The sequence below is a fragment of the Aythya marila genome (genome assembly GCF_965140915.1).
Source record: "Aythya marila genome assembly, chromosome: 1".
Classification (NCBI taxonomy): Eukaryota; Metazoa; Chordata; class Aves; order Anseriformes; family Anatidae; genus Aythya; species Aythya marila.
In genome coordinates, this window is record NC_139042.1 from 198903457 (window position 1) to 198926048 (window position 22592).

At 36.2% G+C, this 22592-nt stretch overlaps 1 protein-coding gene across 4 annotated transcripts in view; it reads right to left on the reverse strand.

Annotated features, from left to right (window-relative positions):
- SEMA3D (semaphorin 3D) overlaps positions 1-22592 on the reverse strand; it is a 145813-nt gene that overhangs the window by 87053 nt on the left and 36168 nt on the right. For all 4 annotated transcript variants that reach the window (XM_082755868.1, XM_082755869.1, XM_082755866.1 and 1 more), the window contains exon 2: positions 12494-12682. In XM_082755868.1, the coding sequence (XP_082611994.1) occupies positions 12494-12608 (115 nt within the window). In that variant the 5' untranslated portion in view covers positions 12609-12682. The remainder of the gene's footprint in view (positions 1-12493; positions 12683-22592) is intronic.

The following is a 22592-nucleotide window of genomic DNA, read 5'->3' on the forward strand; positions in this document are numbered from 1 at the left end:
ACATTTTACAACACAGAGAAAACATAAGTAGCTCCTTCATGCACAATGTTTCTCTAATCATCATTACAGTCAATAGTAACTAAGCAATAGATCACTCCGTGCAGTCCTGTCAAGATACTTTTGTATCTTTCATCAGGAAAGGAAGATCATCTTATTTTCCAGTATGCTTTATAAGGGCTACTGCTCCCATAAAAAAAAAAAAAAAAAATACATTTATTTATGTGTATGTCTGTATATATATGTAAACTATATTAAATTCTGGTGTGATGTGGGACCTGATTCTCTTTCATATTAGTAGAGCTCACTTGCAAGGAAGTGCTTCTGCAAGATCAGAGTCAAGACTACTAAAGAACATTCAGTCCATTTACTTCATAGCCTGTGGTATAATCAACATACAGTGCTGTCTTTGTCTGGCTCTGTGTATTTTAAGTCTGCAAAAATGGTAATCCAGTAAAACAAAATAGGTAAGTGCTAACCACCAAAAATACACTCAGTTAAAGCACAAGCTAAACAATTGTCAGTTATGTTTATGGAAGTGTATTTTAGTAACTGCAAATAAATTTGACTAGAGAAACAGCTGCACAAATAACTTGTAAAGTGTTATTATTGCAGAGGTGATTAAAAGCTGTCTTGTGACTTCATGTAGTTGGTGCACAAAATTCAAAGGCTCAATTCACAACCTTCAAAGAGCCAAACAAAATAATTAACTTTTTAGACAGCACAACTGAAAATGCATCTGAGTGAAACATTTGTTTTGTTTTGTTTTGTTTTGTTTTTGTGTAAAAAATCTGAGGCCATGGATTAGTAAAGTTCCTTTTTCTAAGTAGTTTATCTTTCTTGAAAAATTGCCAAGGAAAGCAAACTCACTGTTATTGCCAAGATAAAATTAAATCCTCCTTTTTTATTTTTATTTTTTCTCTCCTTTTAAATACCATGTATGTTAAAAGAATAAGCATTACAGACGTAATTCAATATAAATGACTGGCAAGCATATGAGAATTGGTACTGTGTAGGTAATTGTTGGCTTCTCATCACACATACCTTTCCACTAGGAATGCCTAGCACATGGATGGACTTAAAGGACAACAAAACTCCTCTCTAAGTGAAAGGTAGACTATGCAAAACAAAAAAACAAACAAACAAAAAAAATCACCTCAATTTCCTCTTTTTCAATTGTTTCAGTTGTCAGGGCTTCACTTACCTGTTTTTCATTTATCTCTTACAGATTCTCAGCCTGACTGTCAGTCTCACACATAATGGGTAAATCATCTGAGTTATGTGAATTAAATGTGCTTTCTTCTGCTGCAATCTTGTTTAATCTTGTTTTTATTTTATTCAAAGTATCCCAATGGTAAGGGGATGTAGTTCTCTAAGAACATACAATTTCTGCTTATATCTAGCACAGTAAAGCTTTAGACCATTGCTGAAGCTGGAGATCAGGATTTTTCTTGACCTTACAGAAAAAGAATTGTTAACTTGACTGGTGACCAAACTCAATCTTTTTTTTTTTTTTTTTTAATTATCTTTTAGTCCTGAGCATCAAGCAGCTGAAACAAAACCTTTCATCTAGTCTGAGGGAGCAACCCATCAGCTCACCTATTCTTAAAGCCATTGCAAAATTCCCCATTAATAAAGCCACAATAGCAAACAACTCCAGGTTCAACTCCGAATTCATTGAACCTGGAGAAAAAAATTAATTAAAAAAAAAAAAAAAAAACACACACCTTCAGCTGAATACTGTTGGTCTACTCATTAGAATTTCAGGTTTTGCCCTGGTTAACCCTTTCTCAGCCTCATGTATACTCCAATCTATGAGACAATATAAAAGCAAATATACAGAAAGCAAAAGATCAGTGATAAGCTTCAGCTGGAAATAATGGTAATTAAAATCCTTGACTGGCTTATTTAAAGAGACTTGACTCATTGTTTGTGAAATAGTTTTACTGCTTCAATTGGCCTATCATCTCATATCACAAACTTTCCACCTACCTTTAAGTGCATAATCATATGATGTGTAATTAGAAAGTGTGGAGATTAGTCCACACTCTGAGAAATGTGCAACACATACAAAGTGCACTGACAGCACCTTGTAGATGTCTATCATCAAAATCATACTGGGGTCTGGAACTTGTATTAACTTGCATGAATGAACACATCTCAGTCTGCAGCAGTGGACTCATTCTTTCTTGCTTGGCTGGAGATGTGTATTGCACTTTGCAAGTATGTCCAGATGTTAAAAATATTATGCATATTTAACACTTTAAGACACATTGCTCTTTTGTCAAAGCATGGTACACAAAATTATATTTATTATATTTTATTTATTTATCTCCTCAGTGTATATAAATATCTGAGGGGTGGGGAATAGAAGGATGTAGCCAACCTCTTCTCAGTGGTTTGTGGGGATAGGACAAGGGGCAACGGCTGCAAGTTAGAGCACAGGACTGCACTGACATGCGAAAGAACTTCTTCACAGTGAGGGTGATGGAGCATTGGAACAGGCTGCCTAGGGAGGTTGTGGAGTCTCCTTCTCTGGAGATATTCAAGGCCTGTCTGGACGCCTACCTGGGCAGCCTGCTCTGAGGAACCTGCTTTGGCAGGGGGTTTGGACCCGATCATCTTTCAAGGTCCCTTCCAACCCCTACAATTCTGTGATTCTGTGATATTCAGTGTTACCTGTTTGTTGTTTTTTGTTTGTTTGTTTGTTTGTTTGTTTTTTAAATGACTGTTTATAAAATACCAACCTTTCAATTTTTTTTTTTTTTTTTTTTTCACTGATATGAGGGCTGAAGTATTTTGAAGCACCTGGGGCTGCAATTTTCACATAACTGTTTCTTTGGGTAAACTTCTGAGAACATAGCATTATCTGAAGATGCACACAGCACCTTACAGAAAGACTTCTATAGCCTGTATATCCATGGGCAGATAAAACAGCAGGTTGTGCTGTTTCTTCTACCTATATTATCTAGTATCAGTTGTACAGAACTGGACACAGGTTTAAATCTTTACTCAATTTTTGCTCTGTAGGAGAAATGTCATCCTTAAGAGGTAAAAGAATTGGATTTTGTTTCATACTTGAAGCAAATGAGAATTGTGTTGTGGATTTCACTCTCCAGGAATTGAAATTGCAAGGATTTTTCTCATGTAAACCTAAGGTCTAATTGGCCACAGAAGTCTGGATTTGCCTCAGCAGCTGGTCTGACACCACAGATAGGTGCTGACAAGTGTTTTGGGGAGCCTGCCTTTTTTTGCTAAGACCTGAGTTCTCAGGCTGCTAATCTGATGCCAGAATTTGCCTTGTTGAGCCTATATCTGTTGAATATGAAATATACTGTTTTTCAAAAGGTCACAAAGAATAATTAAGAATACTTTTTTTTCACCGAGTTCAAGTCTATTTGCCAGCTTCCTTAATGAGAGTAATGTTCATAACAAAGCAGTCAAGGCCTTCATGCTAAAGACGAGAGACCTTGAACTGCAGAGGCATGAACAACTCAGTTGTAATAAAAGTGTCAGATGGCATGGGACTGGAAAACATGTTAATATTGATACTAACAGGCTTAGGAGAGATACGGAGTAGCATGAGCTATTCCTGAAGTAGGTGACTTGACAGCGCAAAGGAGAGTTCCTGCCAACCAGAGTTATTTGCTCAGTTACTTTATTAGTGCCTCTTTTCAAAACTTAAAAGAACAGTTCATAGACAGGGAAGAAAAAATAAAAATAAAAATAAAAATAAAAAATAAAACAGTGTTTTGTTTTGTTTTGTTTATTTGGTTTTTGCCTGTAATTTCTATTATTGAAACCTATTTGCAATTTCCCTACTAGCATTATCATATACCAGTTGTAACCAGTGTCTGTGTGCAACACAGATTTTTATGGAAACATTGAATAACTGCATGTCCCAACCTCCCCTATCCTCTACACGCTCCACACAGACACACACCCTGCTTTCACTTTGATCATGACTTGGAGTCAGACCTTCAGTTTAACCACTGTAACCTGCAATAATTTTATCACCTGAGGATCTAACTCTGAGTGTATAGCAAGAAGTCATGTGGGCTATTCTTCATTCTGACTCCAAACATTGGACCAGAGCCCTGACAAGCTGTATGGTCAGGCTGTAAAGCTAAATAAGATGTAAAATCCTAAATACTAACAGATTCTTGCCAAAGGAGCTCATGAGAGCTGGAACTAGTGCAAGAGAAAGGGCAGGTCCATGCATCTGGGAGCAGGCAAAAAGGGAGAGAAGTGTAGGGAGGGAGACGTCCTCCTTCCAGAAGTAGCATGGTGTTATGTTGTCTCAGCTGCCATGAAGCCTTAAGAGAGCCTATAAGATCTCTTAAGTAATGATGGTCCTTCAACATGTTTCCCACAGTCCCTCTGAGGGTAAACAAAATTCCACATCACTCACTTTGAAAAGCTTTTCTGTTTTCTCCACTCCACCAAAACATATTCAGTTGGATGTGGAGGCTGAAGAGATACAGTGAGGAGGTGGAACCAGGTCTGTGAAACAGCAACCAGCTGACCAGTGTGAATCCATGAGCAGAGCATAAACTTTGGCAGGGCTGAGTGGAAGAGGTGTGTTCTCAGGAAGGGAGGGGAAGGGCAGGGACCTCTGTGAGCAGATTTACCTGCCAGTGGGATAGACACTTCCTCTGTTGGCACAAAACCTGTTTTTAGAGGTTTCTGCTTGCTCTTCCCACATGTGACTGCTTGTTCCTGTACCACAGGGGGTTCCCATTCTGACATAAGCCAGATTTTTATTTTTATTTTTATTTTTATTTTTATTTTTATTTTTATTTTTATTTTTATTTTTATTTTTATTTTTATTTATTTTTATTTTTATTTTATTTTCATTTTTATTTTCTCATGTTCTGAATGAGAAAAGAGAATATTTATAAATGATGGTTGGGGCATTAATATTTTAGCTTTTCCGTTACGACTGGTTGATGTCTCAAGGCAAAATTAATGTCCTTGTTCTAAATTGCTAGACATGCAAAGAAATGCAATTGCTGCAGGGAAGCACTGTTTAAGTCACGTAGTCATCATCCGTGGTAACTGCACAGGATGGATATTCTTTAAAACAAATGTGGTTTAAATGTAGAAAATTATTGTTTTCAGGAAATTTAAGATATTTAGGAAAACATTTTTTTTTTCAATTTTTCCAGATACATTTTATTTGATTAAAAAGCAAGTGTAACACAGTAATTCAATTAGCTAATGCAGAGGTAAACTTTTAAAATAGTTTTGTACTAGCCTTAGGAAAGAACCACTTCCAGAAATGAAAATAAAAACAAATCACATTAAAATAGCTTGGCCTTGCATAATACTCACACTTGGCTAAATGTAGCATAATTATCAGTTTTTGTTTTTGTTTTTTCTGATACTGACAGGAATTAACCTCTTATTAAACCATTAAAATGAGAGGTCACTGAATATCTACATTAATTCCTTTACATGTCAGTTATTTGTGCTGGACTTGTGCTCAACAGCCTCTGTCAGATTCAGAGTCCCACATGCAGAAATACAGGTGGACCCAATATCTGTCTTATAGGCTTCTTAGGCAATGTTGAGACAGGTATCAGATATGTGTGTCTGCACAGGCTAACCATGTGCGCTTTCCAATTGTTTCTTGTCAGTTGTTAGTATATAGGCATGAGGTATCATTAAATATTAGAATGTCAGAGTTTTTAGTTTTGTTTTTATTATTATTATTATTATTATTATTTACAGTTATTTCTCTTTCTGGCAGCAATGGATGTCACATAGACAGCAGTTGCATTACATATTATTTAGAAATCTTTTTTCAAAACAATCCAGATTGCATGTATGACACAGGGGGATCTTTAAAGTCTTTTCAAAGCTGCAAGTTAAGTTGAACATAAAACTTTGGTGTCTTCAGTAATATTTTAACCATGAAACCCTATGGTACAACACGACATACTTCTCCAGGACGGCCAGGATATGGATCACAAAGTAGAATGCCATATCTGGAGCCCTGTGTTCAGCTCTGTGTCCACAGCACAAGAATGGTATGGACCTGCTGGAGAGAGTCCAGAGGAGGGCCACAAGGATGATCAAAGGGCTGGAGCACTTAGTAAGTCAGGCTGAAGTCAGGCTGAGGGAGTTGGGGTTATTCAGCCTGGAGAAGACACCTCAAGAGACACCTCATAGGTTCCAGTACCTAAAGAGAGCTACAGGAAAGCTGAGGAGGGACTCTGCATGTAGTGATAGCACAAGGGGTAATGGTAATAAACTGAAAGAGGGTAGATTTAGATTAGGTATTAGAAAGACATTTTTTACTCAGAGGGTGGTGAGGCACTGTTACAAGTTGCCCAGAGAAGCTGTGGTTGGCCTATCTCTGGAAACGGTCAAGGCCAGGTTGGATGGGGCTTTGGGCAACTTGGTCTGGTGGGAGGTGTCCCTGTCCACGGCAGGGGTGTTGGAATTAGATAGTCCTTTCTCAAGGTCCTTTCCAACCAAAACCATTCTGTGATTCTATGATTTTATGACTACGATTCTATGATAGTGCTCCAGTGTGATACACAAAAATTTGTGTCTGTCTCTTTCTGCTGTTTCTTTGTGTATTTATCTCCAAATGACTTTGACTTCAGAACAGATATCCTCTTAAACCCTCAGCCCTTGTTTGAAGAACTCATTTATATATGGAACAGCAGAAATGGGGAGGGAGGAAAAGGAAATAGGATGTGCCTTGAGGACCTGTGCTGCAACCACAGATGTCCACTGCTAGACACACACTGACGTCAAGAGGATCATGCCCTCAAATTAGTGCATAGAAAGAGAGCAGGGCTGGGATCTTCAAAGCTAAAAATTGGTTATGTTTTACAACTGTCTTTAGTAAAAATGCAACTAGAGAAATATTGTTTACAGGACCCTCTTCAAAGTTGACACAATCGATCATTTATAATCACTACATTTTTGTTCTAAGGAACCAATTTTCAGTGTTGTCTCATCCTCCTTTTTACAAGGCACTAGTCATTCTTCCCAAAGTCTTATTCTTTTGTTTTTCTCTCATCTACTGAGATTCAATCAAGTGAACATTCAACAGAATAGTTTGGTATTTGTGAACACAATTCTTTTTTCATCCAATTGAGGCCCTTTTGTGATCATGAAAAAAGAAAACTGTTGTGAGCTACAGGCTGTTTACACTGTTAAGAGGTTGATACGGGTCAGTTCTCTAAGGTTATTCTTAGTTCAACTGCTATGTAAACTGTTGATGTCACTGACTGGAGGCTGTTCTCCAGGACATTATATATGTGATAATTATATGACAGAAAATGCAACATATAGTTGGATCTGACATCCAAGTTCACTAGTTTAAAATGGGAAAAAATGCAAGAAGGTTGTTCGTTTTCCTGTTACTAAAACATCATTAACCCCTTTAAGTTTATACTTAGTGTACAGTATGTGCGAGACTCTTAAATCACATGGACAGCAATGCCCATCTGCCTCCAACATAGGGTACATTTAAGTCTCAATATTCACTGCCTCCATAAAGGATTTTTGAGACAAATCAGGCAAAATCTATTTCATGACTAAACAATCATCTGACACTGAGATCTTAACTCTCATATACAGATCTCACATTACGCTATAATCTTAGACATTTTTCCCAACAAATAAAAAAATCATTAAAAATGAAGTAAATATCAAGTAAAATAAGTGATTTGAGAAAACCAGCACTTCCTCACTTTCTTGATCTTCACAGGCATTCAGAATTACAGCTGCTAATATTACCAGAAAAGCATGATTTTACTGATCTTCCTTCCTCTTCCGGTGGAGCAAGCACAGCTGCAGAAATGGAAGCTAATTTCTAGGCATAACAAATTTACCACGTTCCAGCCATTCATAGTTGTGCAACACCCACTTCTTAGTACTGTGATTACTGCAATGTCACAGACAGTTTAAATGAGGCTCACAGAGCTATACGATTGAAACTGTATGCGTAATTAAATGATGCATGCCATGGAAATAAGCTGGCTTACTAAAACAGAAAAAAAAAAAAAAAACTGTTCTTGATGCAACAGTGAACTATCTCTTTAGTTATACAATGAAACACATTTAAAGCAAAAATAATTTAGAAAATAGGACACATGACTTTGTAAATTAATATATTCAAAGGCTCATTTTTTGAATATTAAGGAAATATTCCTTATACAGTCAATTTTTCAAAATTGAAATACAGTGCTAATACAGTCAATTTTTCAAAAGAATTCCTGGCACCAGAAAGTAATCCTCTGCTTTTCTTTTCCCTATATCATATGAATGGATCACTCCTAAAAAAAAATGTATATGAAAAAATTCATGAAGCTAGACATTTCTGAAACATGGCTAATTTCTATGTTGAGCTGTTGATTTAGCATTGTCATCCTTAAACAGAGAAGACAGAATTGCATATTGTTAACTTGCTTAGGTAAGATGGAAAAAGCAAGGTGTGGATATTAGATCCTGCTTCAAATTATGTCAATGGCAAACCTTGTGTCATAATTTTAGTGGGAATGAGATGCATTCAATAATAATAAGAAAAAGTCATCTGAGAATAATGTTCCTATTTATTAGATTTAAATTACTACCATAGCTATTATAAGTGCATAGCTATTATAATTTATATTATAAATTCTGTTTTAAAAACCCAAGGTTGTCTTCAGTCTTGCCTTTCCTTGTGTGCTATGTAGAAATGTAGGAGTCTGATCCCCTGACCATTCATATCAGCACTGGTCACAGCAAGTATGTCTTTGTCTTGGTACATGGCCACATTTTCTCTGTGTGATATATGTAAATATGGGTATATCACTGGTGATGATGTCCAGAGTGGGGTATGTTCCCCAAACAGCAAAACAGGGTGCACATTTTTGTAATACAAATGTATTCTTTGAGTGTCCAGACTACTCATAAAGTCTTGAACATGTTTTTTATGTACGAATTATAACACAGGAACTTTCCTTCCTCGGTAACAAAACTGGTGTCCTGTGAACGGTAGTATGGAATGAGATTAATATATGATAATTTTCTTCATTTGCTGTAGAAGTTGAAATAAGGATGTTAAATGGGGTAGTCAACAGCAAAGATGTGTTGCTTGGGGAAGCTGAATGTCACTTCTGTGCTTGACTATTTCTGCAGTTTGTATGATGGTCATAGGTTATCTCCAGCTACATCAGAATGAATGAATCTGAATACACACCTTTGCTCTGAGAATTAATGTAGTATATTTAAAGATTTAAAATATGGAGTATTGCTCAAAAATCAGGCCCCAGTAGTAATCTTTTGGTAGACAGTTTGTTTACCTTGTCCTAATTTTACAAGCATAACATAATAATAAGAATGACAGATAATCTTGTAAAAAACATCTAGGAAATAAATTAATTAAGGACTATGTACTGAGAGGTATTGTGGAGAACAGTAATAATTTCTGGGTTATGAACAGCGTGCACCAATATCTAATAGCTAAATGTAAGTCATAAAAAAGAAATACTGAAGAATTATTCAATTAATTAATCAGGAAAAAAAATGGAAATATAAGATGAGGTATGTAATTAAAGATCGTAGCATATTATATCAACATAGGTGTAGAATATATTCTTAATTTTACACCTCTAGAAAAAAAAGATATTTTAATTGACATGAGTGGTTTTATATATGTGGTTTTATGGGTGTATGATTTTTTGAATTTTTATTTTTAGAACTGGGGCAAAGAATAAAGGAAATCTACCGTATGGCATCATGTTGGTACCCCTGTGATTCACTGCAATATCTGCATCTTAACTTTTACAGCCCAGACTTCTGCCCCTTAAAGTACCTCATTTTTAATTGCCGTCTGAACACAGAAGACATGTGACAAACAGAGTTTTATTGGAGTGCTCTTGTGGTTGTAGACACTTCCTTAGCTACCCCACCCTGCTTCTTCTTCCTCTATCCACCACCGGCTTCTTTCTTTCTCTCTCATTTTTCTCCTTTTCCATATTTCTTCAATACAGCTACTTCTTCTTCCTCTCTTCCTGTCTCCTACCTTTCTTCATCCTCAGCATGTATGTAATACTTTGCACGCTCTTTCTTATCCTTGCTCTTAGGGAATGGGAAGAAGCAGTTTCCTAGCCCTCGGCTGAGGTGTGTGCTACTACACTGCAGCAGCTACAGCTGTGAGACAAAGTAACTGCAGGGGAAAGTTCTGCTCACTTCCAGCTGTACTGCCTTAGCATATGCTCTGCCATTCCGAGAAGATGGAGCTGTGCCATCCCCTAAACACTTTGCATTTGGAAGAGGATAAAACCTTCCCTTGAAAGACAACATTTTTAGCAGTGAAATGAACACACAAGTGTGATCAGGTCTTCAGAGCTGCCTGAGTGGCCAAGTTTGGTCAGTTTTCCATAAAGACGGAAAAAGGCTTCATATTATCCTCATGATATTCAAACTCCAAAGAATGGAGGTGCCAGGACTTGTCAATGACATGACTCTACCAATTTTATGAGAATTGGCAAGACAGTTCATTTCTCTTACAACTTATGCACAGAAACCTTGAAGTTATTTTGGCTGAAATGCTTGGGGGAAAAAAAAAAAAAAAAAAAAAACAGAAGTTCAGAAAAAGAAAAGTAAGTTTAGTTCTGACAACTATATTAAATAGTCATAACATCTGACACACTGTTGTCAACAACAAAATCTTGATTTTGTTATGACATACTAGCTGGATCATTTACAACGCAAAGTCCATCACCCATTGACAAGCAAGCTCCAAGAAAAAAATCAGAATTGTTCTTTAAAACCCAGACACGTGGCTGCAGGGTGGTTATTTGACAAAAAAAAAAAAAAAAAAAAAAAAAAAAAATCATCTGTGGATTAAACATGCCTGATCTTGGTTGTTTTTCAAGTGGATGGCCACACTAGAACTTTTCTTATCATGGCTTAGAAAGACATCCAGTGTTTCTGGGAATCAAATGCAGTATCTTAATATATATATATATGTATATGTACATGAACAATTCATTTGTTTTCCTTCTGGGTAAGAGAAGTGGCATTTTGCTTCAGAAAGAATAAAAGCTCCATGTTTTCCTTTACTTGTTCTCCATATATTATTCAGAAGTATAATATCAAATGAATAAAATGGATGAGATTTTTGTTGTTGTTGTTTTGTTTTTTAAGACTCTTTTCCCTCTTTCTTATTTTAATACTTCCAAAAGAAGTGTGAAAAGAAACAAACAAAAAGCAGTAACTTATTTTCTTGTACATTATGGAAGAACAAAAATTACCACCTCCACCCCCCTCTCCCCCCCCCCCAAAAAAAAAAAAAAAAAAAATCTGATAATTCTCTCTCCTTTGATTTTTCAGTTACATTGCAGCTCTCCAAATTAAGATTTATGTGCTGGTTTGTATATGTTGTTGTTTTTTTCCCCCTAGAGGGATATAGGTGGATAAGTTTGGATAGGAAACTGTAACCCTCAAGCCAAACTGAAAGGTTTATAAAGTTGCTAATAAAAGTTTGGGTCAGGGCCTAAATATCAATCATCCGTTCATTATCTTTTTGAACGAGCTCAGGCATTTTCCCAACCTCTCCCAGCAGGTCTCTGCCACTATTTCAAACTAAGATTGCAGTGATTTTTTTTTCCCTGTGTTGACCTCAATAATTTTTCTCTCCCTTTCTCCTTACCTGCCAAATGCATCCATCAGGATTTTGCTAAAGGCTATCTGCTTTTGAAGTCAAGAGGAATTCACTAATCATGAGTGTCAAATCCACAATAAATGCCATCGCCATATGGTATATGCTGCTATTGGGAATTATCTCCAAAAGGCCTAGCTGTGAAAAGTCTGGCTATGTGTTAGGGATTTTTTACTGCTAATGTTCATAACTCATGTCAGGTCTTTCAGTCTCTGTATTCATTGGCTTAAGTGAGTGTAACTGTTTCCTGAATTTATAAAAATGTTGTCAAGATCTCTTGATCTCTCTTCCTCTGTCTCTCTTGCAAACACATTCAAACACAGATATACACAGTGGAATTCCATACACACTGGTATACACATCTAGCAAAAGAGAAGCCTGTAAATAAATAATATTTCATTCTATTTACTCAATAAATTCCTGTGAGTGTTAGAGCTCATGATAAACATATCATAACCACTGATGAAGGCTTTACAGCCTCCTGTCCTGTCAGACGATCCCGAGTGTGATTCTGAAATGCATACAAAGACCAGTGTTTGAAAAACTGAGAGCAAATTGAGCTCCCATAAGCACAGGGTGATGACATAACTGAAAAATAACAATCTGGTGAGCATTTGCTTTAGCTAAAGGAGACAATATCAAAGTGATATATCTCTGTATCTTGTGAAAACTGTTCAAGTTTACTGTACAATCAAAGCAACAAGAAATCCATTTTCTACAGAACATGGGCATTAAATAATTTTTTAACTATATATTTAAACCCTTCAACCTTCTCAACCTCCTCAACAAGAAATACACATAAGTAAGATTACACATAAGTTAAGTTACCTTTATAGGAAAGCTTGAGTCTTGGTATAGTTTGCTTTGATGTTCCAGTGACTGGAAGAAGCAGCATCGCTAAAGATAACAGGCAGCAGGCATTCGGTACCTGAGAAGTTCTCATTCTGCTCTCTTCTTCTGTATCTTTTGCAGTATGGTGAAATACCTCCCTGCTATTTCAAACAATCCAAATTTAATCTGAAATCAAAAAGGAAACATCTGTAGATCTTTTGCATTATCATATAAATAATATTTCTGAAAGCAAGCCAGACCTATCTTTAAAGAGTAGCTAATTTAACACATTTGTTACAAAAGTTTGCTTTTTGTTTTGTTTTGTTTAGTATAAATCTAAATGTTGTATATCTGTTTCTTTAATACTACACTTACTTTAGGGATGAAAAAATATTTAAACTTTTCAAATACCAATGTCTGGCATAACTAAAGTCTGAGCACAAATTAAATTAATGTAATATCCATAAAAACATCATTTGTCACTCAAAAATATTAATGTATCTCATTATCTCATACAGTTCCATTAGATTTCTTAAAAGTTTTATAACTCACTCTTTATCTCAGTACAACAGCTATTGTATGTTTATGGTATGACTAGAATAAGCTGTAATATCTGAGATACCATGAGTGAACAAGTTGAGTTAACAGTGAGTACATACCCATCATAAGCTTTCATAAATAAACTAAGAAAATTGGATACAGCAAGCTGTTGTGTTTAGTTTTAATAGAGAAAAAAAGTCAACACAGATGATGGACTTCAATGTGCTTTGCAGTAAGATATTTTCAGTGGAATAATTGCCTCAATTCATCCACCAAAATGTCCTATAAACTTTAATGAGTGGTTCATGCTGAGGTCAATAGGCTGATATGGGACTATGTTAACATAGTATGCAACTAAGCCAGCTTTGCAACACTTTTCACTTAATAACAATCATTCATATTCCATAAATCTTAAAGTGTTTAACAAAAGAAAGTAATTATCACTGTCCTTATTTTCCCTACACAAAATCGCAATCATAAAACTGTAGTGAACCTAATTCCTACAGGTCACACAGGTCACACAGCCACCCCAGTAGCTGCACAGAAAGCAGCAACAGTTCGCCTGTTGTCTTATTTCGTACCCAGTTATAAAAGATCCATTTTGCCTGCTTTTTTTTTTTTTTTTTTTAATTGATTTGAAGTTATTTGAAATGACATCCTGAGGTTCTAAAGGTTGAAACTTATGTTTAATAAATCACAGAGGTCAGAGCATGAAAATATACATGAGACCAGATCATTTCCCCTGGAGGTGCACCATAACAAAAGGCTAGGGAAGATAGACAGCAAAATGACAAATGTCAGTATTTGAGTGATTCTGTAAATCAAGATGTAAGGAAATGCTATGGTTAATAATGAGATTAATGGCTCATGACTTGTCATGAAAATTCTTTTCTGAAAGGTACCAAAACAGCCTGATAAAAAGAGTGATCTCAAAGGCCACAATATCTATCACTTGCACAGGCACCAGAGGGAAGGCTTCTTGTGAGCCCACAAGAAATACAGTCCAGCTCACCCCCCTCATGAGCCACCCCTTGTCTTGAACTTTACCTAGCTGCAGCACTGGTGCCAGAACCTCTCTGCATGTTGTTGAGGCATCCAAAATCAATTCACCAGCTCATGAGGCAGGTAGTACCTCCTTCCCGGCACAAAGAGACTGGAAAGAGGACTCCTTTAGTTCTCTCTGACAGAGGAAACCTTTCTCAGATGAAGTTGGGGCTTTCTGAGCCTCCAGCACTTCTGCCAATAGTAAAGGACAAGGGAGTGTACAGGAAGGGCATGATGAGGAAAGAGAGAGGGGAACAGATTTGTAAAATGCCCGAAGCATCCTTCCTACGCAGAACATTAAACTTCTTTCTTCTCAATCCCTTCCTCAACACCCCCATTCTGTGTCTGAATGCACTACTTTTGGCCAAGAGCTGTTACATATTAATAAGATGAAAGAAAAGAAAAGAAAAGAAAAGAAAAGAAAAGAAAAGAAAAGAAAAGAGAAGAGAAGAGAAGAGAAGAGAAGAGAAGAGAAGAGAAGAGAAGAGAAGAGAAGAGAAGAGAAGAGAAGAGAAGAGAAGAGAAGAGAAGAGAAGAGAAGAGAAGAGAAGAGAAGAGAAGAGAAGAGAAGAGAAGAGAAGAGAAGAGAAGAGAAGAGAAGAGAAGAGAAGAGAAGAGAAAGAGAAAAGAGAAGAGAAGAGAAGAGAAGAGAAGAGAAGAGAAGAGAAGAGAAGAGAAGAGAAGAGAAGAGAAGAGAAGAGAAGAGAAGAGAAGAGAAGAGAAGAGAAGAGAAGAGAAGAGAAGAGAAGAGAAGAGAAGAGAAGAAAAGAAAAGAAAAGAGAAGAAAAGAAAAGAAAAGAAAAGAAAAGAAAAGAAAAGAAAAGAAAAGAAAAGAAAAGAAAAGAAAAGAAAAGAAAAGAAAAGAAAAGAAAAGAAAAGAAAAGAAAAGAAAAGAAAAGAAAAGAAAAGAAAAGAAGGGAAGGGAAGGGAAGGGAAGGGAAGGGAAGGGAAGGGAAGGGAAGGGAAGGGAAGGGAAGGGAAGGGAAGGGAAGGGAAGGGAAGGGAAGGGAAGGGAAGGGAAGGGAAGGGAAGGGAAGGGAAGGGAAGGGAAGGGAAGGGAAGGGAAGGGAAGGGAAGGGATTTGAAATGTCTTTCATTCCTCTTTCCACTCTCTTAACTGGAGTGTAGGATCCTGAGAGATGATAGCCCTTATTTCTTACATGCTGGTACACGTATTTGTAGTTGGACAACAACAAAAAACAAACAAACAAAAAAGCTTATGTTGATTTGTCTGTTTCAGGGTCCTATCACATCATTTTGGGGTGAAAAAGGGGAAAAGAATGAGGGAAGAGAGGCAGGAGGGTATTAAGACAAGACATAACAGCCCAGTTCATCTTCAGTGGGATGACAGAGATAAACCTTACTTGAAAAAGAAACAACAGAGAATCAGTCTCACTGCAAGTACGATGAGAGTTAGTGGCTTGTGGCTCTGGGTCTCAGCCAACAGGGATCTCACTAAAGGATTTGGGGTGCATCTGCTCAAGACAAAGTACAGTGACAAGTCAGGAAAAAAATTACCACTGGCAGAAAAAAGAAAGCAGTTGCCCAAATTCATAATTGCTTAATTGCAGACTGAAGATCAGCACTGAATTCGGCTTTTTGGTCATAAGAAACCTTTTTTTTTCATGTAAGGCTCTTTTGCTAATGGAAATTTTTATTTTTTTTCCTTTCATTTGAACAATGTCTGTGAAAAAATATTTGCTTTAATTTTTGACATAAGGCTTTTAGTTTTCACTGAAGACAGCTGCTGTGTGAGCTTGAGCCAACTGTCTTGTCCTAGACTCACTGCAACTCAGCCAGATTGTCACTAATATTTTTAGTTTATGATAATCTTCTAATACAGTTCCAGCTTCCACACAGAGTCCTTCCAGCAGTCTAATGACCAGCCCAGGTTAATGAACTTCAGACCAAATAACTGGCCATTAATCTTCAGGATGTACCCTTCTTCTCTGTACCGTATGTAATGTCAATCAGTGTCCCACACCCAAGAGAGCTGTGGTCACGCTGTTCTAAAATAAATGAACAGAACCCATGAACAGAAATAAAATACGAAACCTAAAAGCTAATCTAACTCCGTTTTTTTCCTCTGCTCAAAAAACAAGAGCTTTGTCAGGGAAGCAAAATTATTGTTTCCTTTAGTTCTTCAATATTTCTGCTAAGCACCAACATGCTCTAAAACTTCCTCATCATAGTCAGACACAAAATAAATGAGGAAAATTAACTTGGAAAAAAAAAAAAAAAAAGCGCTGAGGCCAAAGTTGCTTTCCCTCTTTCCCACCTTGCCTTCAGTTAGGAAATATCTGCACTGTGTTAATTATCACCTGTGAGACTGGCTGAGGAAGGAGGCTATGTACACATCTCACCAGTAACGGGGTATTTCCACTAGAAGAAAGGAGCTATTATTTGCCCCACATGGGGGTGGGAGGTGCCTGGTTGAAGAGGGGACAAGGTGCCTGGCTCCATCGTGCCTGGACCTCCCTGTGGGGCCTGTAAATTCACAGTGAGTGTGGGTGAAAACTGCCAAAAGACAAAACGTGGATCCGCCGGTGTCCTGCCATCTTGCCAGAGAGAGGCAGCTGGATGTAACTGGCACATGTGTGATGTCACGTCCCCTAAATGAGGTGTCACCTCCCTGCAATTGGTCAGATTTAGTGGAGTCTATAAAACAGATCACTCTGAAGCTACTGTCTGAAAGAGGAAAACCTGGAGCCAATTTACTAAACATAATTTATTCCAGGCCCTTTGTTGCAATAAACAGAGCTCTTCAGGCTTCTCAAATACACAGCCAGTAGGGAGCTCTGTGCTTATGGGAGTGGTTTTTTTTTTTTCTTTTTTTTTTTTTTCAGATTGTTCAGCTAAATCCTATCTGAATGCAAAATCTCACATTCACAAATACTGAGTAGGTGTCCGACCTCCCTTGGTGTCATGAAGTCCAGAATTGAAAGGACTGTGACCCATCCACAAACATACACTTTTTAAACAGTAGCTCGTGTAACTCAGCTGAATTCCATAAAAAAAAAAAAAAAACTCTTCTGAATTGGAGGATAATTTAAAACCTGTCTTCAGTGCTAGTTTTCCATGGCCATTTTAAAATTCAGAATTTTGTACTCCGATGAAGAGGATGATGAAAACAGCCTGCAACAAATGCAAGCTAAAGTGATTGACCAGATTGTGATCTGAATCTAATAGCAACAGTATAAATTGCAAATAACCACTGAAAATCTTTTATTTGGCTCATGTTATTTTAAAAAGGCAAGAATAGAATAGAAAAATATCTGATAATCACTATGGATTCATAAGTAGATTCAATAAGTCACCAAGGTCATCTAATCTCAATATGTAAACTATTATCTTTGATACCCAAGGTTTTCTTTCTTTTCGTCTGTCACTGACTGGGATTTGGGGATTTTATTTTATTTTTCCATGGAATAAGAAGAGAATAAAAGATGTCCCTTGTGATGATATCTTCATCAACAACATAGCATGAGCGTACTACTAGACAAACATATTGCTTATTAGCAATAATAATTAATAATAAATAAAATTTTCAACTACAAAGAGAAACAAAATTCCCACCCACAATTCAAATGTATTAAAAGATATATTATCTGTTTAGTTACATCAAACAGAAGCTTTATATATATGTATTCACATTTAAAGCACATTATTTTAACCACAAATACATAGATATTCTTCCAATGCATTTTCTTGTAAACATCTCATCTATCACATACCTTTTCAGGAATAATATTACTGTGTATTTCAATACTATACTATAATCATGGATTGGATATTGAGCATTCTGCATCAATAGGAAGGGAAACTGTAAACACATGAGTCATAAAATAATTCATAAAATAAAATGGACTAAAAGTAAAATTGTATCTCCAGACTTACTTAAAATCTTTAATTTGCTTTTTAAGTAACAAAGATGACATTGATCCAGAGCATAATGTAACTATGCTAATGTAGTTCTTAGATAGGCTCTGTTGATATATTATTTGGCAGAGGATGCTTTTCTCTTCATTGTGAAATCTCAGCTTAAAGCTAACTCCATCCAAGAACTGGTAAACAGTATTATTCATCACTATTCTCCCATTTATTAAGTAGCTTTTGTGTTGTTTATAATGCAGCAAATGTTCTCTTCCAGGATTCAGAAAAATAATTCTTTTTACAGAAAAAAAAAAAAAAAAAGGAAAAAAAAAAAAAGAGAGAGAGAGATCAATATCACATCACTTCTTAACACGACAGCCTACAGTGGGTGACTAATTTCTTGTTTTATTTTTTTACATCATTGTTTTAGGTATATCTGGTTTAGATAAGGTTTTATCATAAAATAGACCTTGCTATTGTTAAACACCCAGATGAATAGTAACAATTCATATGATACATAACCCAGCTTATAAGGAGTTTTACAAAGCTTTACAGGCTTTATCTTTACTGAGCTCCTCACAGGATTTATACCCTATCCATTCAACAGCAGTAATTCAGAAAGCAAGAAAAACTGCTGTTTTCATTCCCACATGACAACAGCCAAGTAGAGGTAAATAAAATTAAGGGACTGAGAAATGAGGAGGATGCAATTGAGGAAGCAAGAAGTCAAAATTAGTTTCACTGCAGAGAATCATTTGATAATAAAAAAAAAAAAAAAGCTCTCCAATGGGTGTAAATACGCTTAAGGCTTACACTGGATTTTTAGTTCATTAAGACAAAGGTAAAGTGAAGCTAGAGTAAAAATGGAGACTAAGAAACTGAAATGAAAGAGAAGAAGACTGAAGATAATATTATTTATTTTTTTATTTTATTAATTTTATGGCTTCATTTTTCTGAATACAGAGTTAAATGAAACTAGTCTGCTGATGGAAGCATTTATAAAAGGCATGTAGTCTGTTAGGAGATAAAAACTCTTAAAAATGAGTAACCTTTATAGAGTGGTTTGTGTCACACTGCCATGAAGAGTTCATCTGACCATGAACTTTACTATAATGCACTTAAAATTATATGTATAGGAAATGAGCACTTTATCCTCAGAAGATACTGGGATATTTTTCAGGTCAGTGTCAGAGGGGTCAGGATTACGCCCAAAGATTTCACGTAGACAGAGAAGTAATCCTTTCAGAATATGATTGATAGATAACAATGTACACAAACTTGTTATATATTACTAAAAACAGTGATTTTGAGAAGTTTTATCTGTGGCACTATGTATTCTGGATGTGTAATGCATAAATCCAAGACTGATGATGTTATTCTTGAAATGTTATTCCTGAACACTAATTCTTTGTATATTGTGTCTCCATAAAAAAAAAAAAAAAAAAAAAAAAAAAAAAAAAAAAAGACCTAGAGTTTTACATTCTTTTCTGTTGTCTATTGTCCAAGAAAAGGGATGGGATGCAAAGCAAACTTGTGATCATCTGATAATGATATTGCAATGAGGAGATAGGAAGATTAGAATACAGTGTCCAGTCACATGCGCAAATGACACCTTCCACACATGCCATTCACTCTAATATTAGATGCATATGCATCTCAAATTTCTTTTTGTTTGTTTGTTTGTTTCTTTTTTCTTTATTTTTTTCTTTTGGGTGGAAGGAACTGTGACTTCAGATACTATGTCTGTAGTAACAGCTTCCCATAAGCTCTTTTTAAGAACAATATGAGAACACCCTACACACCTGATCATTAAAATATATATATAAGAAGAAAAGCAAGAAAAAAGAAGAAGAAGGGAAAAAAAAAAAAAAGACGAAGAAAAAAAAAAGCAATGTATTGTATGATTTAGCAACACATATAAGAATCAAAAGGAACATTAAGCCAAACCTCAGCATTACAATGTCATAGGTACAGCATGCCTTCCCAGCAGACCAAAAAAACCTCTCAAACTATGAAAAGCAATTCTGTTTTGGGTTATGTAACTTAGGTATCCAAGAAAAGGAAAAGGCAGTAGGCTGAAAATTCCTCGAGACATTTAACGAAAAGGTAGACTAGATAAAAGCCACTTCCTGCCGAGTACTGTGATGTTTGAAATTTTTTGAAGAGAGCCAGAGAATTTTCCTCTAAAACATCTGTCACCACCTGGAGCACTTGGGGTGGCTCGGCTGAGTAAAGTAGGCAGGGAAAGAAGGCATGCAGAAAGCTCAGCCTGTGGAACAGCTTTGGCCTGTTACTGAGAAAATACTTGAAAAGCCAGAAAAGTGTCACGATGGCCATCAGAGAAAATAAATGCTCACTTTGGAGAGACCTACTTGAACATTTAAACACTTACAGATTGCACTGGTGCTGCTAAAACCTGAATTAACCCCAGGCAGCAATGTCAAGCCAGCTAAACCACTGACCCTGCAACCACCATTATTTTGTTGGAAGAAATATACATCTACAAAAGCCAACTCAAAGGAAGGATTACAGTCTCTTTTTCACCTCCAGGAGTTCTTGCCAGTGTTTTACTATGGAAAAACTGTTCTTTGTACACCCTTTCATAGGAGACCTGCCAACATCTGCAGGGGTAGAGCATGAGTCCTCCACCACTGACAGTTCAATTATCAGAGGTCTGGACTTGCTGGTATTTCTGGGGTCACCAGTAACTAGAGGCAAAGGAGTATTTTACAGATTATTTACATGCATGGAGACTTGTCTTACTTATTTTGCGTGTCTGTGACAGGAAGACAGTGAATTTCACACTGTTGAAATCTGTCACGAATCAAGTCCAGACTCATTTCTAGTCACCATACAAAAGCAAGGTATATAACTGTTCATACTGTGGAAGAGTATAGCCAGTGGGCTTTCTACATCTACATCTACATCTACAGATGCAAACATGTAGGGCTCATCTGACCTTGATCCAAGCAACCCAGATGTAAGCTCTCTCCAGCTTATAAATAGCTTTATTAACTCCGTTCTATACAACAATATAAAAGTCATTCTGCCCACAGCCACCCAGTTTATCCATAGAATCATAATCTAACAGATCCTACTAAAACCAACCAAACAAAAACAAGCAAAAAAGTTGGCAGAAAGGGAAGAATAAATACTTACATTTACAAATATAATTATGTCTATTTCATGTCACAGCAAATACTGTGCTAAAATTGTAGCTAGATTTGTCTGATATAAGCAGAAATTTTTCACCAGCTAGTTTATTGTTCTTGGAATTTTTCTTATATGCTTGTAGGTACTCACAGACATCACAGCTGTATCTAAAAGCTGCCTATAGGACTCTTAAAGAAAACTAGAATGTTGCAAATATTAAGGATAGGCCTCTTTGTATTACAGTTGGCCTCAACACAACCATTTTCAGAATTATTTTTACTGTACTATTTCTGATAGGATGTTTCATTACCTACCGGTATTACTGTTCATTGTCGGCTGTCTAATGCGATAGTTTTTAAAAAGAATTCAGGCTATTACAGTTTATTGATGGTTAAAAAAATGTTTATTTCATGTGACAGTTGGCTTTTGATCAAATATGTTTGCTGTATATCCAGCGGCATATTTTCATATAATTCCTTTCATCAGTATTAGATGCACTGCCAGTGAACTCCGTACAGCATAGTTTGAAAAGCTTTAATATATAAACTGCAGTACAGGGAGAGATGTGCCGGAAGGATTTTAATTTACATTTCTAACAGATTTTGATTTAATAATTCATGATCGTACACTTGAACTCTTTTGGATGAATATTTTTTTATTGGTTATCCAACTAATTTTGTGTCAATGCTTTGTACAGCCAATGTGTAAAATGATATTCAACTCAACGTGCACATTGCAGTACACTGATCTATGTTTTTTTATTAGCCTAGTTATTTTATTGTTAGGATGAATGTGTTTGCTTTCTTTTTTTCCTTTCTTTTTCTTTTCCTTTTCCTTTCTTTTTCTTTTCCTTTTCCTTTCTTTTTCTTTTCCTTTTCCTTTCTTTTTCTTTTTCTTTTTCTTTTTCTTTTTCTTTTTCTTTTTCTTTTTCTTTTTCTTTTTCTTTTTCTTTTTCTTTTTCTTTTTCTTTTTCTTTTTCCTTTTTTTTTTTTTAATTTCATTTTTTATTTCATTTCCATTTGGAGACTAAGTGATAGGGAAGTAGCAGAACCACTATAACACATCCTATTTGTAAACTTACACAATTCATTTTATCCTAACTTAATGTGCACCTATTTCTGTTGGTAAGTTTCCCCTGAGTACCGATCACTACAGCACTTGAGCAGTTTAAAAGCTTTAATGCTTCTATTCACTATCCACTATCCTCACCATTAGGAGACAATTGATTTTTTTAAAATGTTGCCATAGGAGATGACATCACTTGCATAAGGTCACACCAGCAGTTAGGACCAGTACCCACATCCCCTCGACATCCAGGCAGTTCCTTAATTCCTTTCATTTTCCATAAACAAGAATTTCACAGAGCTGTGTAAGGCCTAACACACACACTGTGTGAGCTCAGACAGGTTATCAAAGCCTATGTTCACTGCTAACCAACTTGAAGATTTTCAAAGGGATTTTCAAGGGGAACATGCTGCTACCTGAC